Below are 19,382 nucleotides of genomic sequence, written 5' to 3'. Positions count from 1 at the left end.
CAAACGACTCAAATGAAAAGCACAATGCACGTGAGTGGAACCTGAAACTTGAATGGCGTGGTAATCACTTCCTTAGCAGAGACACCATTATTTTTCACACAACTTCATTCTGCAATTCAGTCCTTGCCTAGTGTAATGGTACAGATTTCCATTTATCAGTTGATAAAGGAGAATGATTACTCTCAGACCCATTAAGCAATACAGGTTACAAGCACTGGTGGGGAGAAGTGGAAAATTGTCAGGGGAGGTGGGAAGGGATTGACATTCATCAGCAAAACACCTCAAAAGACAAGCAAGTGCCGATTCTCCCAAAATGGGGATCAACACAGACTCTAGTTCAGCTACTGGGAAATTTGAGACCGTATCGAAGGGTGTAAGAAGCTAAATCTAAAATCAGGTCCAGGGCTTCAAGGCAGCTGTGATTTCTGTGTAAGAATGAGGTCTCCAGCAGGAGGCTGGCCTGGGGCTGGGGGGCTAAGGTCAAGGTTAAGGGCATCTAAACTGTGCAGCTGACACCCCATTGTCAAGCATCAGGTGTTATAGGCTGGAGATCAAGTGCTTAGATTTGACTGCTGAAGAGGCTGGGACGAGTCAGGGTGCTAATTCAGGCTGAGCCATAGTTTCCATCTGGATGACCTGGAGTGACTCATAATGCAACAGCCAACCTCACTAGCAAAAAAAATAAAAAGATGCCACTCTCAGCTAAGATTTCTCAAATGAATAAATAGGAAAGGACAGTTGAATTGGATATCATGGATCAAATGAAAACCACTCTTTTAGCTGGACCAACATACCAAATTCCATGTTCCTTGGTTTTAGAATTAGGTTTTTCTATCTCTGAGTCAATGGTATTTTTCAGCTAATCAGTTTTGACCAGAAACATAGTCTGTCTCAAATAAGCCTCTTTCCTTATGATCTGAAGCTTGGAACTAGTCACAATATCCTAACAGGGTCAACCACTCTACTTACTTTCTGACACATACAACTAACAATAGACTTATGTCCATATACATGTGTCACTTTAATAAAAATAAATAAATAAACCCATATCTGTGGAAGGATGCTAATATTTCAACAAGGCCACCTGATTCAATGTTGAATTTTTGCTTTCATTCGTCTTATTTGATCAGCATGGTTTTGCCTCCATAAGTCATCTACAAAGAAGATGTGTCTGTGCTCACCTGTGCCAGACACTTTGAGACCCCATGGACTCTAGCCCACTAGACTCCTCTGTCCTTGGGGTTTTCCAGGCAATACTGGAGTGGATTGCCATTTCCCCCTCCAGGGGATTTTCCTGACAGAGGAATCAAAATGGCAGATTCTTTATCCCTAGCACCAAAAAGATAACTAATTTAAATGTACATTAGTTGCTGTTTTCAATGTGTGATTATGCCTTTGTAATAGGTAGCTTGTATCTGGTTGAAAAATACAAATAAATGTTTCTCCAGTAACTTGGCATTAAATTTCTCGTGTGATTCACTCACCAGAATTAAGCAAGATGATGGATTTGAGGCACACAAACTCCTCTCCCTGGAGATTCATCATACGGAACCGAGAAGATGTAGCCAGCAACATGTCAAAGATCTCTACCATGCCTTCCACACATTTTCCCTGGTTCCTATGAAAATACACACAGACAAAAATATTAAAGGACAAAAAAATTCCAGAAGACATGATAAGGTTCACATGCATAAGAATCTACTGGTTCCAAATCTGTAACAAAAAACCACAGCCCATTCTCTTCATGGAGCATGAACATTCACTTGAATTCTATAAGGCAAGATGAAAAAAGATTTTCCATCAATAAAAAGACTCCCATTTCAAATTCTTAGAAAAGATGTCTTGTTCAGTTCCCAAATCTGTTATGTTAAATATGAAGTTCTTCAACCTATGGATAATTAAACATGATTTTAATTCAGGTAAATACATTTTTCTAATAAATATTTATCAATCACTTACTATATTCTAGTTGTTGTGATAATAATAAGAATAAAAATAGGGCTCTAACATCAATATGCTCATGACCTTGAGATAATACAATTTGTATTAATAAACTTATATAAAATGATTTGGAGATACAGGACCAACTATGAAAACTATGAGCTGTAGTTGTGTGGAAACCATTAATGTTGCCTAGGATGACAGGTAAAGATGCTGAGTAGGTGGCATTGAGTGGACACTTTAAGAAAATGTAGGATTTCATTGAGTTGAGGTATGAAAGCATCATTGGAAGAGATCCTAAACATGGAACAGAGGAACAATGTGAAAAAATCTGGAGGGAGAAGAAGATAGGGCAGTAGTCTGGGAAAGAAGATGAAAGAGGGCTTACATCATTATAAGAAGTTTAAGCATTTTCCCTGCACAACACAGCTTTGGTGTCAAGGATTTAACATTAGTAGTTGTAACTATTAAATAAGCAAACCTAAAGGGAAGTTCCCTGGTAGCTCAGACAGTAAAGCGTCTGCCTACAATGTGGGAGACCTGGGTTCGATCTCTGGATCAGGAAGATCCACTGGAGAAGGAAATGGCAACCCACTCCAGTATTCTTGCCTGGAAAATCCCATGGACAGAGGAGACTGGTGAGCTACGATCCATGGGGTCGCAAAGAGTCAGACACGACTGAGTGAATTCACTTTCAGTTTTCACTTTCAAAGGTTCAAAACATACAATATCTTCAAAAGAAAATATTAGTATATTTTTCAACAGGATTGGTACAAAAACTAAATGCAGAGATGATACATGTGAAAGGAATGCATTCATCCTGCTATTTATTAACTGAATTTGGGGCATGATGAGCTTGGGGCATAGGAAGAAGCTAAGATATTTTATGCATATGCAAACATATGTTTGTGACATATATATAAAAATTTAAGACATGAACAATAAACACATTGTCCAGCACTTTATTTTGTTTTTAATTGATATACTTTAGAGTTCATCAACTGTTTTTAACAGCAGCACAGTTTTTCACCAAACAAAATGATTTTATTTCTTTAATCAGTTTTTTGTTGTTTGACATTTAGTTTCATTTCAAGTACTGTGCTGTCACAAACATTTCATGCAATGACTATACTTATGTTTATGGCCAGGCACATTCAAAATGACTTATTGAGGGCCCATTATATACGAGGCTTTGTGTTAACATTAGGGTACAGAGAAGAAAACCATGAACCTTGTTAATATAGAGATTGAGGTGGGGGTGAGATAAATTAGAAGTTTGGGATTAGCAAATACATACTACTATGTATACAATAAACAACCAGATACTACTGTATAGCACAGTATAGTATAACTACATTCAATATCCTGCAATTAACTATAATGGAAAAGAATCTGAAAATGAATATATATGTGCATATATATAACTGGATCACTTGCTGTACACCAGAAACTAATGCAATATTGTATATCAACTTTACTTCAATATAAACTCTAAACAGATTCAAAACAGAGTCAAGACAGACAAGGAAAAAGATGAGGGCAACACAACAAGGCATATTCCCCAGAAGAGGTGTGTTACATTGAATAACAGTCTCTCCATATTTAACTCACATCAATATTGAAGCAATTGTCATAAAGTTCTCAGTTAAGGGTAAATGAGTTTTTATGTAAAGTCCTTAAATGGCATGTAGGGGCCATATTTAAGTCTTAGCTACAGACATAGTATATGTCTTATATGCAGAGTACATCATAAGAAACACTGGGCTGGAAGAAGCACAAGCTGGAATCAAGATTGCTGGGAGAAATATCAATAACCTCAGATATGCAGTCGACACCACCCTTATGGCAGAAAGTGAAGAAGAACTAAGAGCCTCGATGAAAGTGAAAGAGGAGAGTGAAAAAGTTGACTTAAAGCTCAACATTCAGAAAACTAAGATCACGGCATCTGGTCCCATCACTTCATGGCAAATAGATGGAGAAACAGTGGAAACAGTGTCAGACTTTATTTTCGGGGGCTCCAAAATCACTGCAGACAGTGACTGCAGCCATGAAATTAAAAGACGCTTACTCCTTGGAAGGAAAGTTATGACCAACCTAGAGAGCATACTAAAAAGCAGAGACATTACTTTGCCAACAAAGGTCCGTCTAGTCAAGGCTATGGTTTTTCCAGTGGTCATGTATGGATGCGAGAGTTGGACTGTGAAAAAAGCTGAGCACCGAAGAATTGATGCTTTTGAACTGTGGTGTTGGAGAAGACTCTTGAGAGTCCCTTGGACTGCAAGGAGATCCAACTAGTCCATCCTAAAGGAGATCAGTCCTGGGTGTTCATTGGAAGGACTGATGCTGAAGCTGAAACTCCAGTACTTTGGCCACCTCATGCGAAGAGTTGACTCATTGGAAAAGACCCTGATGCTGGGAAAGATTGAGGGCGGGAGGAGAAGGGGATGACAGAGGATGAGATGGCTGGATGGTATCACTGACTCGATGGGCATGAGTTTGGGTAAACTCTGGGAGTTGGTGATGGACAGGGAGGCCTGGCGTGCTGTGATTCATGGGGTCTCAAAGAGTCGGACACGACTGAGCGACTGAACTGAACTGACAGACATAGTGATAAATAGGTAGAGCCATAGACATCAGGGTAGAGCCTGGCCTTTTTACCTGAAGTATCCAGGAAACAATTCCCAAAGTGCATTCTGCTTTGTGGAAATCTGGGTTCGTGAAAGCTCAACGTAAGCGGAGAATCTTGAAAAGATATATTGCTCCATGGGAGGAATGAGCTGGTGGTTACAACAAAAGGTGAGTGGGCCTCAAGCCCAAGTGAGCCTTAAACCAAAAGTGGCTTTAATCTAGAAGTGAGCTTTTCTGTCCTGTAGCTGGTTGTTTTGTTTTGTTTTTTTCTCTTTCTAGTGAAAAAATAAACAAGGAGAGGGGGAAATGTTTGGAGGCTAAAGCTTTAAAAATAACAACTCATAGCCAAAATAGAGAAATGTTCCTTTCTCAGTATAAAGTCTTTGTTTACTTAACAGACTGCACACCAGGCAGGGGACAGCTTCTCAGTGTGGGAGGGAGCCTGTGTTTGCCTGCTGTGAGCAAAAGTTCAGTTCAGAAACTGAGATAGTGGAGTCTTTAACAATCCTCTTTTCTTCTCACCCCTTATGACAGTCTCCTACATTTTCTCATGAGGAGTTTGTTCTTCACTCTGACAGTGCAAGTGTATTCTTCTCAGCCTCTTCTCATCGGATGCGATCCTGGCATTTCTAAGGGGCAGTTATTACCCGGCCACAGTACCATGCTGGCACTTCAGCACACTTTAGGACCAAGCCCTCAGCCACGGCGCACACCCACGGCTCTCAATTCGGTTCTTAATGTGTATCTGTGTGTGTGTGTGTGTGTATTTGCATGTGTGTTTGCACGCACCTGCATGCTTTCTTTTAGAGGACATGGAGGGAGCATACATTAAGTATAAATCACTGAGACAGTTTGATAGAAGGACCCTGGGTCTAATCTTCCAAGAAAATAGAAGTGCTTCATATGTGCTGGTGTGAGTTTCAACTCTGAGGTTCCTGGCGGAATATTCACTGCAGTGAAGCTGCAATTTTCTAAGCCGTGCTCTAAGAGTCTGGATAAACTTGATGTTGATGTCTCCATAAGAATGAACTCACTGTCTTTCAGTGGAAAAACTTCATTTGGTCTAAACGCTTCAGCCAATCCATTGTTTGTATAATCAATAAAAAGCATGTACTCTGATAGCCCTGATGATATTTTCAGCGAATCACTAGAATGTCCGCTGCATGGAAATGACTGATTTCATGATACATGAGGATCTCCCATTGGCATTATCACCAGGTGACAAGGTTTGCTGAGTGAGCCAGTGGACAGATGTTTTCTCACCCTAAGATCAGATACAAATCCACAAGGATTTGGAAGGTTAACAGACGCCCGTCACCTGCCTGACACAAAAGTATCGTTTACTATCCACAGAGGTCATGACACACTGGGGTCAGCAATTCATTTTCAATCCCTGACGAAATACCCTGCACTAACGTCGAGGAGCCAATTAGATTAGCACAGTTAACTCAATATCAGAGAAAACAGATGAGTCAATGGCGCCAGCCATGGGGTGATTGCTAAGAATCTGGAGGTAACCTGACTACAATAAGACAGGATTAGCCTAAATCCTTGAGGTATGCCTGAGGCTGTGAGACATGTGGGCTTTTAAAGAACAAGATATATTTTTTTAAAGAAGCCCAGCTTCAGGCATAGATCACCCAAGTAGTTTACCAGGCAGACCAGTCCATGACTCCCACTGTGAGACATGTCAGCCTGCAGTGACCAACTCTCTTCATCACACAGTCTGCTGTTCAGATCACCCCAGAATTGCCTTGAGGGAAAACCTCATTCTTCTCCTTACCCTCTCTCCCAATGCAATCCAGTGCACTTAAGTTATAGGGGAAGAAACAGGTATGGAAAGCACGTTTGCTCATGGAAGGTTCTCCTCTACAGAAATGAATGCCCGTTTTACAGAAGCCCTTAAGTATTCATTCTTCCACAGGTGAAATAAAGAACTCTAATGAGGATATGCAAACTTGATGCAAACCTGCACTTGCATATCTTCAAAAGTCATCTTAAAACGTAAAGCTACCCCTTGGACTTTGTTGTTATTGTTGTTTAGTTGCTAAGTCGTGTCTGACTCTTATGCAACCCCTTGGACTGTAGCCCATCAGGCTCCTGTGTCCATAGGATTTCTCAGGCAAGAACACTGGAGTGGATTGGAATTTCCTTCTCCAGGGGGTATTCCCGACCCAGGCATTGAACCCACGTCTTTTGCATTGGCAGGGAGATTCTTTACCACTGAGACACTAGGGAAGCCCACCTCGTAGCCTCTCTCTGTATAAATGAACATTGATAGATGGAGACAGAAAACCCAGGAGATCAACATATGACATTCAAGTGAGCTATCCTGAAAAATTACAACATGGTTAGAGAAAGGCTAAAAATTAAGATGCTTTTGAATATCAAGAGTGTTAACTTATATATGTGGAAAGATGGCACAGATGAACTCACCTCTAGCACAAGAACAGAGATGCAGATGTAGAGGATGGACATGTGAACAGAGCGGGGGAAGAAGGTGGGATGAACTGGGAGGTCAGGGTTGATATGTATACGTTACCATGTGTGAGATAGATAGCTAGTGGGAATCTACTGTAAAGAAAAGGGAACTCAGCCTGTCCTCTGTGATGAACTAGATGGGTGGGGGTGGCGAGGTGGGAGGGAGCTCCAACACGGAGGGGATATATGTACACATATAACTGATTCACTTCATTGTACAGCAGATGCTGACACAACATTGTAAAGCAATTATACTCCAATAACAAAATAGTTTCTGTATCTTTGATGCTACTAAATCTCTCAGCACATGCTCTGACATGCTATGACTCCATAAATATTTGTATGATCAAGAGGTTTACATATACAACCCTTTGATGTATGGAAAAAAAATACTAAAGATGGCAAATTGTAAGGTATCTTGAGAGATACAACATTGGAATGGCTATATCTTAAAGCTGATTACTTGAGAGGAACGTGGCTAAGACTCTGGAATCTGACTGCCAGGTCCAAATCTTGAGACCATTATTTACCAATTATGTCACCTTGAACCAGTTACTTAAATTCTGTGTGCCTGAATGAGTATATACTCACAGTGGACTGTAGGTTGAATAAGAAATAAGTAAGTCATTAATATATGATTGTTTGATATAGTGGTTGGTTTATGAGAATCAATAATGAAATTGGCCCTGGAAGTGAGGTGTTGATATAGAAATATTTACCCCCTTGATACTAAGTAATAAGAAACAGATATAGCAAGCTAGAGAGCCCTGTTGGCAAATTACCAGGTAAAACCATGGTCTGAAAGAACTTGGAAGGCAGACCACTCACCTGGAGAAGTGGATAGAGGGAGTCCAAGTAGATGGTATGTGGCTGTCCATACAAAAAAGAAGTGAACTCAGGCAAGAATGAGTGGTTCTGAAGCAGAAACTGATGGAAATGGGGAAATCCCAAAGATAAATAGTCTTACAAATTTGGAAAAGCCAAATGTTCCTGGCTATGAAATATTAAAGAGATGAAGTCAAAAAGCATTCTGTATTTGAAAGGCCCAGTAAGACTTTTTGATTTACAAGGTTTAGATTCAGTGTTTAAAGCACCTCAGGTGGTAAAGGGTGACATCAAGAGGGTCTTACCTCTTCATCCAAGCCTGTGGTTTCAAATAGCCTCAAGGTTGTCACCAATAAATCATGGGGGAGAGGCCAAAGGACAAAGAAGCAAAAGAGAACATCAGACTTGAGAACTGTGTCGAGGAAAGACCTTGGGTGTGGTTACAAGCAGATGAAACTGACAAGAGCAAATGGAATAGAAGCCTACTCTTCTTTTTTTTTTTTTTAAGACAACTGTACTACCAAAGAAATCACAAGTCTGAACTAATAAACAAAAGCCTTTGATTGTTCAAGTCTCTAACCCTAAAATTTAGGCTGCTCACCACAATAAAAGTGTATTCCCGTCTCAGATCATTGTCTAATGTAAGCATCTTCCTTGGTAAATGAACTTCCCATGCAGGGACTCAGGATCCCTCTAACCTCTAGCTCTGCCCTGTAGAGGTCCTTGAAATGCTCTTCATTCAGACAGGAGATGGAGAAAGGACTCAGGCAGACTCGGAACGTGTGCCAACAGGATGTGCTATGAATATGGCAGAGGTCACTGAAGGAGAAGCAGTCTCGCGCTCACTTTAGCTGTAGCCAATGTGGATGATGGAAAGAAAGAACCTCCCAGAAGGTGAAGTCAGGGTTCTCGAAGAAGAATGGAAAGTTCCTTCTCCCCAGCCAGCAAATTTAGGAACTAATTAAAGAACTTTCAGACTCCTCAGAGTAGAAACCTCCACATTCTGTCTAGTGGGCTTCCCAATGGCACTAGTGGTAAAGAACCGCCTCCCAGTTCAGGAGGACCTAAGAGATATGGGTTTGATCTCAGGGTCATGAAGATCCCTTGGAGGAGGGCATGGCAATCCACTCCAGTATTGCTGCCTGGAGAATCCCATGGACAGAGGAGCCTGGTGGGCTACAACCCATAGGGTTACAAAGAGTCAGACACGACTGAAGTGACTTAGGATGCATACACATTCTATCCAGTATGATGGTATGACTGGTATGAAAGAGTATGTGACAAGAAAATCAAAATGGAGCCAGTATTGCTAAGAGACCGATGGTGCCAGGAGGCCTGAAGGAAGTGGAACTTGAGCACATCCCAGCCTGGATGGAACCTGACATTTGACCACTCACTGTCCTAAGGAAGATATCCAGAACCTTTGCCAGAAACTCAAAATGTTTATCAGATTCTTATTCTAAAGCAACTCATGACAGCCTATCCCTTAAAAATAAATATTTCTTTTCTCGTATCAGAGGACAGCCTGGTGACTTCTGCCTTTAGAAATTCCCGACTCTCTTTCCCAGAACAGTCTCAGCTTTATCTGAATCTGTATCCCCTGAATTGCAGTTCTTAAGATGTGAGATAAAGCTCTTGGTTTTTTGCAGTCTCGATACTGACTATTGTCTGACAAATGACACAGGCTATCCAAAATCACTGCAGATGGTGACTGAAGCTATGAAATTAAAAGACGCTTACTCCTTGGAAGGAAAGTTATGACCAACCTGGATAGCATATTAAAAAGCAGAGACATTGCTTTGCCAACAAAGGTCTGTCTAGTCAAGGCTATGGTTTTTCCAGTGGTCATGTATGGATGTGACAGTTGGACTGGGAAGAAAACTGAGCGCAGAAAAATTGATGCTTTTGAACTGTGGTGTTGGAGAAGACTCTTGAGAGTCCCTTGGACTGCAAGGAGATCCAACCAGTCCATCCTGAAGGAGATAAGTCCTGTGTGTTCATTGGAAGGACTGATGCTGAAGGTGAAACTCCAATACTTTGGCCACCTCATGCGAAGAGTTGGCTCATTGGAAAAGACCCTGATGCTTGGAGGGATTGAGGGCAGGAGGAGAAGGGAATGACAGAGGAGGAGATGGCTGGATGGTATCACTGACTCGATGGGCATGAGTTTGAGTAAACTCTGGGAGTTGGTGATGGACAGGGAGGCCTGGCGTGCTGTGATTCATGGGGTCGCAAAGAGTCGGACAGGACTGAGCGACTGAACTGAACTGAACTGATTCCTACTTCCTTGTTTCTCAACTGACTTTTTATTGCTGTTCTTTCACCCCTACTCCACCGGGCGATACTGAATGTATTTATGGATCGAGGTAACCAAACCAGGAGAAACCATATCCGTGCTGGACAGAGGGGACCACACATTCCTGAGAAATCAGTGTGCAGGACTGACTTGGAACCAAGCACGTGGCTGAACTCTGAATTCTCTCTCTTGGAGAGGAACAGTGTGAATTTTGGGTATGGGGGGAGTGGATATTTGGTGATCAGAAGTGAAAGATTGCTGTATTGATCACAACACATTTCCCTTCCCTCCTGGGCTTCCTCCTAGACATACAAACATTTCCCAATATTCCCTGGAAGTTAAAAGTGGACATGGGCCTGGGTTCTGGCTAGTGGAAAGTGAGGGGAAGCAATTGGGACCACTTCTGTGATAAAGTGGATAGATAAGAAACAGACATGCCTCTCCAGTCCCTGTCCCCACCTACTGCCTGAATACAGAGCATTCCACGGACCTAGCAGAGGGCAGAGCCTGAGATTAGAAAGACCCTGGGTCCTTGAGTTGGAAGGTCACCTGCCAAGGAAAATGCCTGCATTGGATGGTAACCTCAGTAGGAAGCAGATTTTCACTGTGTTGAGCAGCAGACATTTTAGGGAGAACCGTGACAATACTTAGCCTCTACCCCATGACACAGAATAGATGCATAGGTGCATCCTCTGTGCTCCAAGCCACCCAGGACACAACAGCTGACACACAAATACACTTAGGATGCAAAGATGTGCTCTTCTGAGACATGGTGACTACGAACAACTGACCAAAGGGATATAAGAAATGTATCTCCGTGACATCTTGCTTTAGAGAAACCAGACACTTCTAGCTGGTATCATTAGGAAAGAGGTTGATGAGCATGTGCCATAAGGGATGGAGAAATTCAAGGCTCCAGGGGCTGTATTCCTGGAGAGGGAGCCTCCAAAATATGATACTGCTGGTGACATCCACTCAAGGAGTGAAGAAACCAAATAACTGAAATGTAGACTCTTACAAGGACTGCCCAGGTGGCTCAGTGGTAGAGAATCTGCCTGTTAAGCAGGAGACTTGGGTTCAATCCCTGGGTTAGGAAGATCCCCTGGAGAAGGAAATGTCAACCCACTGCAGAATTCTCGCTGGGAAATCCTGTGGATAGAGGAGCCTGGTGGGCTAACGTCCACGGAATCTCAAAGAATCAGACACAGCTTAGCAAGTAAACAACAACAACAAGAATCTTATGATTACTGAGATCAAGGTTCCTATCATTATAGCAAAATCTAGTATTAAGTGACTGACTTGGAGTTGACCAAAGGTCTGAGTGTTTTGAAAAATTACCCAGGACTCATTTGCTTCCAACTCTTCAAAGACATCCCAGGTTTAAAGGCTTTTATTCTGAAAATGATTCTGAATAAAAGCAATGATCTGATGTCTGCAAGGATATGCTGAACAAACTCACTAGAAGGACAGCATATTTCTCTTAGGGCTCAGCCACCCCTCTGTGTACCTGAGAACATGTAACCCATGTGGCTTTGGATCAAAGTCTATGCTTTATATGTGAGCGTACTTTACCTATCATAGGCTATATGTCAAGGCAAATAAGCTAAGAACACATAATGATAACTAGCAAAAATGTCATTTCCCTTAGAAAGGATAGTGTTTAGGCAGAGAAAGGAAAAGTGGAATACAATAAAAACCAATAGGGGAAATTTTAAGAATATGGCCAAAAGATCATCTTCTTAGAGTTACTCTGAGAAAACGGAGATAAAAACTATGTTCTATGATTCATTTGGAAGAACTGGATTTCAAGTGGTCCATTACCTTGAGGAGAGTTGCTATGAAACTGAAAGCCAGTGATGTCTTCATGGAGAGCTGGAGGATTAAATGCATGGGACAATTTGGGAACATTTTAGAAACGGAAAGCTCTCAGACGACACATTGCAAGTCAAGCAGACCTTCCTGAAGAAGTAGGAGAGGTTAACAGTAGGAAGAAGGTTTTTAGGTCTGTTTTTCTGTTTCAATACATATGAATCTTTGCTGCTATTGCTGTTTTCCTCAGAAACATTAAGGAGTCTACCAAGAGAAGCCAGTCAACAGTGGTGCCCAGTAAGTAGACTTTCAATAAACTGGGAAAAATGCCAAAAAGACTCTTTCAGCATAAGGAAGTCCACGCTCATTAAAATCAAAGAGAGGAATGAGGCTTTCTTTCAGGCAGTGTCCGAAGGATACGTTCAGCTCAAGAAAAAAAATAATTCTTTAGGATTGCCCTTGTGGTCCGGTGGTTAAGAATCCACCTTCCAATTCAGGGGACGCAGGTTCGACCCCTGGTTGGGGAACTAAGATCCCATATGCTACGGAGAAACTAAGCCCATGAGCTCTGGAGCCCCTTGTGTCACAACAAAGATTCCGCGTGCTGCAATTAAGATCCCATGCAGTCAAATAAATAAATATTTTTAAAAAGAGAAAAGTCATTCTCATTCAGAGACTTGCCTTGCTGAGACACTAACTCATTGATGACTGAAGTCTTAGAATGACTGGCCATCCACACATATCACATCATATATCCAATCCTTTCTAGAAGGAAGACTCTACTCATGGTCCCCCCCACCCCCCACCCCCCAACATCATGTCCTGACACAAGGCCAAGAGGACTCTCCTCTCCATTTCAGTCACTAAGGGGGGACTTCAGGCTCAAAAGAGTCGCTGTGAGCCTATCTCTAATCCTGGATACAGAGTACAGATAATTGACATGCCTATTACTCACGCAGAAGGATCCAGACCCTTTCTATTCATACTGGTGCAAATGGTTGTCATGAAAATTACACAGGGAACATTACAGTGGCCTATCTGAAAGATGTGTCTGTATATTAGCTTCAGACACTTAGTCATCTAATGTCCAATTATCTTTATTAAGCCACCTCTCACACAGGAGTAAAACTCTATGGAATTCGTTGCTTATTTACTTTTCTCACATTAGTAGGTTGATAGTCAAAAGAGTTTTGAAGCCAAGAGATGTTTTCTAATAAACAGAAAAAGCCTTAACATGCACTCTTTTCATATACTTTTGGGTGCTAACATAGCAAGGAAGAAGGTTACACTTGGCTATTATAGGTGCTTCTGTCAGAATGTGTAAAACACACTTCTGGGTTTGAATGGTTTCCCAAAGGGAGATGGAATTCTGCACTTCTATAGATAATGATCCACTTGAGTTTGCTTGTTCAGTGTATACAGTTTAAGAGCTAAAGTAAGTCTCTAGCAGAAAATTCTCTAATGGTTGTGTCTATTCAAATATCCAATTGAAAAGAGAGTCGATCAATCTTTTAAGATGTCCACATCAAGTATGTAAAACATTGGGAAGAATTCCCTGGTTATTCACTTCTCATTTGAAAACGCTGTAATTACACAAAGAAGTTAGGTAGTTTCTCTTGCATGTACTTCAACAAACAGATTTTATTAATTGAAATGAAGGCAAACAAATGAACAGAGAGAATGTGGTTTGTATGAGAGCAGGGTTTCTATTTTTGATAAACCAATAATTGTTTCGCTGTGTATGATAAACACTTCTTCCTTAACTTGATTTTAGTTATACACTATTTTTTAAGTCTATTATATATGTCGGATTCAGTGCTAGACACTAGGAACTCAAAGATCAAATGTATTCATTCCTTTATTCATTCAGTGAATATTTACTGCATCAGAATCTACTGTGCTCCGTGCACTGAGCTGAGTGTTGAGGGTTTAACAATAAGCAAAACATTATGCTCCTACAGCGGACAATTTAGTAAGGTAGACAGATATTAAGTACACACACACACAACTACAACAGCAACAACGAAATAAAACTAGTAACTGCAATCAGTTCCAAGAAGGAAGAGTATAGGGTCTTACAAGAGAGCAACAAGAGGGCTGACTGCCTTAACCCAGAGGAAAGGTGGGTCTCAGAGACCTTTTTAAAGAGGTGACACTTAACCTGAAACCTACAGAACTTGGAATTAGTCAGGAAAAACTTTGGGAAGAGTGAATCAAAGAGAGAGAAGTGTACGTAGGTTTGGGAAGCAAGAGCAAAGTGCTTGATGCGTTTGAGACACCAAAAAGAAGGTCAACACTTTGGAAAGCCGGAACGCACTGTGATCCTAGGCACAGTGGTCCTGAGGAGGCTAAAGAGGCAGTCACAGAAACAAGGCCTTCAGGCTTAGATCGGGAGGGTGATCTTCAGTCCCAGGCCAAGAGAGGCCATTGCAGGTTTAAGAGAATGCCGAGGATAACTTAAGAGTGACCAAGATTTGTGTTTTTCAAAGACCAGACTCACAGGGGTAACATTTCCTCAAGTCTCTATGAAAAAACTCATCAGTCTCAGCCTCAAAGTCTCAGCCATGTCTGATTCTTTATCACTCCATGGACTGTAGCCCGCCAGGCTCTTCTGTCCATGGTATTTTCTGGGTAAGAATACTGGTGTGGGCAGCCATTCCCTTCTCCAGGGGATCTTCCTGACCCAGGGATCAAACCCAGGTCTCCTGAATTGCATCTTTACCATCCAAGCCACCAGGGAAGCCCCAAGTCTCTATGAAGTGAAAGTGAAAGTCGCTCAGTCATCTCTGACTCTTTGTGACGCCGTGGGCTATACAGCCGGTGAAATTCTCTAGGCCAGAACACTGGAGCGGGTCACCTATCCCTTCTCCAGCAGATCTTCCCGAGCCAGGAATCGAACCGAGGTCTCCTGAACTGCAGCAGATTCTTAGCAAGAAGAATACAATTCATATTTCCTATCCTCACCATTCTAATTGCAAAAGTTCTTATGCACACACACATACACACACAAAAAACAAACCAAAATGCACCACCAAATGCTGCTTATGGTGCAGAAATTAAATGCAGCATAATCACTTATGGCCATTTAAATGTCCGAAGAAAAAGCAATTCCTTTCTTATCCTATCTTTTACTTGCAACTCCTGGTTTACAAAACCAGTGCTCTAATCCCTGAGCTATAGGGCCTCGCCTTTCTTACATGGAAAACCTTAATCTGTTCACTATCCTTTAGGACAAATGACACATATTCAATACACACGCCAAGAACTAAACTAATGACCTAGGAATTCTCATGGGGATTCTAGAGTCATTTCATTAGGATTTATCAAGCTCTTATTTAGATCCCAAGCACTTTGCAAGTTAGTTAAAGTCCCCACTTTCCAAGAGCTTCCATTCACATGGTAAAGGCAGATAAAGAAAAGCAAATAATGAGTAGGATAACTCTAACTGTGAGACGTGCTTTTCCAGGAACTAAACCAGGGAGCAGTATAGTGTGGCAGAGGGCCACCTCCAGCTAGCTTGTCCTCCGGGCGGTGACATCTGGACTGAGGCCCAAGTGACAAGATGTTTTGAGATAACCCAGACTCTAATTGTAGAAGAGAAAATTTTCAAGTGTTTTTCATCAGAACAAGAATTAAGGTAGTCATTTTAATGGTTGCTTTTAAGGCTAGGAAAAAGTATTCTGGCTTTGCAACCCAATAAGGCAGATCTGCGCAGATAAAGCACTGTGTCAAATAATCCAAGAAACTGGAATTGAAAAAGGAGAATTAGAGGTGCCCAGAGCACTGCCTTCCTCTTAGAAGCTCCAGTCTTCTTCATGCTAAAATTGGACCTACAACTGTTAGGAGAAGAATGGTTTTCCCTGGTAGCCAGTTCACAAACAGCCCATGATCAATCTACAGAAGGTGGCGGCGGTACTTCTTAGCTCACATTGGAACCAGTCCTGTTTGACAGAATTCATCTTTCTTTAATGTTGACAACTCGCATGGAGTTCTTTGGTTTACTTCATTTTTAAAATTTTATCTTTTCTTTTATTATGGATGATCTTTGCCCTGATTTCACCATATAATTTCTACTTTCTAATTTCATTTCATTTATTTCAATCTTAGGTTTAGCCAAATAAAAATACGGAGAGAAAACATTAATTTGAAGAAGGGTAATGGACACTGAACTCTTGTGGTTCAGCAGTAAAGAATCTTCCTGCCAAGGCAGGAGATGCAGGTTTGATCCCTGGCTTGGGAAGATCCCATGGAGAAGAAAATGGCAACTCAATCCTGTATTCTTGTCTGGGAAATCCCATGGACAGAGGAGCCTGGCAGGCTACAGTTCTTGGGTCACAAAGAGTCGGATATAGCTGAGTGACTGAACAACAGCAAATTGACACTGAGAGCTGTTTCCAGTGTGCTGGGATATGTGTGCGTGGAGATAAATACTAGTTTTTGAAAAAAAAATTGGCGATGCCATGTGGCATATAGAATCTTAGTTCCTCCACCAGTGATTGAACCCATGCCCCCTGTAGGGAAGTACAGAGTCTTAACCACTGGACTACCAGGGGAGTCCTAATACTAAAGTGCTCTTGACTGGACTTGTTCTGTGTAGCTCTTACACATGGGTGCTGATTTGTTTTGAAGTTTTCTTTTTATTACACAGTAGGTAGCATTATGTAACTCGTGACAAGCACCAGAAGGAGTGGCCTTGTGTTTTTGGCCCTCTGGCAGTAGTTGGCTGTATAACCTTAGGCAAATGGCAACCCACTCCAGTATTCTGGCCTGGGAAATCCCATGAACAGAGGACCCTGGCAGGCTACAGTCCTTGGGGTCACAAAGAGTCGGACACGACTGAGCAACTTCACTTTAAACAAGGAGGCTGGGGTGAATCAATAGTGTTCAAACTGTTTTTAGCAATGGTATCCTTATTAAATGAAATACTATGTGGCACTTCAATTATAAAACAGAATAAAGTGCATCTGCTTTGGAAGAACTCTAAGGATGCCCAGGAGACCACATCTTCCTTTCTCCAAGGCAACTTCTTAGTTACTTCCTGGGAAAGACCCACAGAAGGAATTTAAAAAGCAGTGTCCTAGGTCTTAAATGTTATTTCAGTTCTAAGTGCAAACAAGATAAGTTTCCAAAATCATACTTCACAGAATCAACAGTTTGTATACTTACTAACCTCAACGAGAAAATAAAAGGGTTCACTCAGCCCTTTAATTATAATACTAAGTGCCACTTTTGGTGATGAAACATCTTCAAATACAGCTACTCTTGGCACCAATGAAGTCTCCTAGGTTGGACCATGATGTAACTTACCTCCACTATGAGTCTTAACAATAACAGAATGGCAGTGAAAGCCTATGTCTATTCCATTCTCACTATGTGATGATAAACATGGTCTACAGACTTGGCATTCACTCCTTGAATCCTTATAAAACTTCATGGAGGGCTTCCCTAAGTGGTCTAGTGGTTAAGATCTACCTTGCAATGCAGGGGGTACCAGTTCAATCCCCATTCCAGGAAGATACTACACACTACAGAGCAACTAAGCTCATGAGCCACAACTACCAAAGCCACGTGCCTAGAGCCCGCGCTCTGCAACAAGAGAAGCCACTGCAATAAGGAGCCCATGCACGGCAACTAGAGTTTTCCCCACTCACCACAACTAGAGAAAGCCCAAGTGCAGCAACCAAGACCCAGTGCAGCCAAAAATAAATAAACAAGTAAATAAATAAATCTAAAAAAAAAAAAAAAAACCTCCATGGAAAGAAACTGAAGCACAGAGAAGTTAAGTGACTACCCAAAGTCACAGTTGGTGGGTGGTCAACCTGCAACCTAGCTCCAGAGCCTGGGCTTTCAAACACCACACTGAATAGCCCCAAGCCCACCCCCCGACCATCCCCTTCTTCAATTAGGCTCACTTTCATGTGTCTTTATCTCTACCGCACCCCTGCCCACATCCAACCCTTCCCAGAGGGTCTTCCCTTTCTGGGACTCCCCTTGAACCAATGTATCTGAACATGAGCCTGGAGAAGCTTCTGTTGCTCTGAAACTTTACAAACTCCTACAACCCTCTCTTCAACAAAGGTTCCAAAGGTTTGTTCAGTGTCAAGGACATCGTGCCAGTTCTGGGACTAAGACTTGGGAGCTTGGCACCAAATTCATGGACCGAAACTTCCACTGCACTTCCATCTTCTTCGTGTCCCTGGGGAGTGAACCAGGCATCTTCCTACAGCAACTATCCCTCCTGCTTCTCCATCTATCACTCCCCACCGGCAGCTCTCCCAAGATGAGTTCTGAACTAAGTACATACCCATAGGCAGCACTTACCACCTCTAGGAGTCAGTAGCTGTTCCCTTCTCTAGGGGGTCCAGGGGATTCTCCCAACTCAGGCTTGGGGGAGGTTTCTCACACTTTCCACCTACAGGCCAATTTACATACCAGAAGGGACTCCCTGGGCTACCTGCATTGCAGGCAGATTCTTTACCATCTGAGCCACTAGGAAAGCCCCATTTGACATTTAGCTACTTGTTACTGACACATGTTAAGCCTTATATATTCATGAATATATATGTCTTACTACAGCCCGCACCTCTAATAGATTACATGCTATCAGAGAACAGGATTGTATCTTATTTTTCTCTATATTTCTAATTCCCAGGTATATGTTGATCTTATTAATTTAGATCATCAATGGTGGAGTGAAAAAACATTCTGGCACCATATTGTGCTACAGAAGATTCTTGAGAATCCCTTGGGCAGCAAGGAGATCAAACCAGTCAATCCTAAAGGAAATCAACCCTGAACATACATTGGAAGGCTTAATGCTGAAGCTGAAGCTCCAATACTTCGGCCACCTGATAGGAAGAGTCAACTCACTGGAAAAGACCCTGATGCTGAGAAAGACTGAGGGCAAGAGGAGAAGGGGGTGACAGAAGATGAGATGGTTGAATAGTATCATCAACTCAATGGACATGAGTTTGAGCAAACTCCGGGAGATGGTGAAGGACAGGGAAGCCTGGGTGCTGCAGTTCGTGGGGTTGCAAACAGTCGGACACGACTGAGCAACTGAACAACAACCAAAAAACACTGATGCTGAAGTAAGGAGTTTTGATTCCTGCCACTAGAGAGCCTTACAACTGTAAGGAGATACATGAACAGCCATAAACCCCATTTTCCCAGAGGAAAGGTGAACATTATAATGTCTATCTTAATATCCTCAAAGAGCCATTTCAGGGATAATGAGAGAATGTGGAGGTTAGCACATTAGAAACCACCAGTGTAACACACTGTCGAATTATAATTATTACTTAAAACATAACCTTATTTTCTAGAAGGGTGGATTCTAAGGATTTTTTTTGAAGCAATGCAATCTAGGAGAGGGAAAGGTTATAGCTCATGAATGCTTATT

The 19,382-nt window shown here is 41.9% G+C and overlaps 1 protein-coding gene across 1 annotated transcript in view; it reads right to left on the bottom strand.

The window, feature by feature from the left end:
- The window catches only part of ESR1 (estrogen receptor 1), a 271,737-nt gene that overhangs the window by 34,155 nt on the left and 218,200 nt on the right, over positions 1–19,382 (bottom strand). The window contains exon 6 of the mRNA XM_061130593.1: positions 1,485–1,618. Coding sequence (XP_060986576.1) covers positions 1,485–1,618 — 134 coding nt within the window. The remainder of the gene's footprint in view (positions 1–1,484; positions 1,619–19,382) is intronic.

Source organism: Dama dama, chromosome 26 (assembly GCF_033118175.1).
Source record: "Dama dama isolate Ldn47 chromosome 26, ASM3311817v1, whole genome shotgun sequence".
Classification (NCBI taxonomy): Eukaryota; Metazoa; Chordata; class Mammalia; order Artiodactyla; family Cervidae; genus Dama; species Dama dama.
This window is presented reverse-complemented; position numbering and strand designations above follow the sequence as displayed.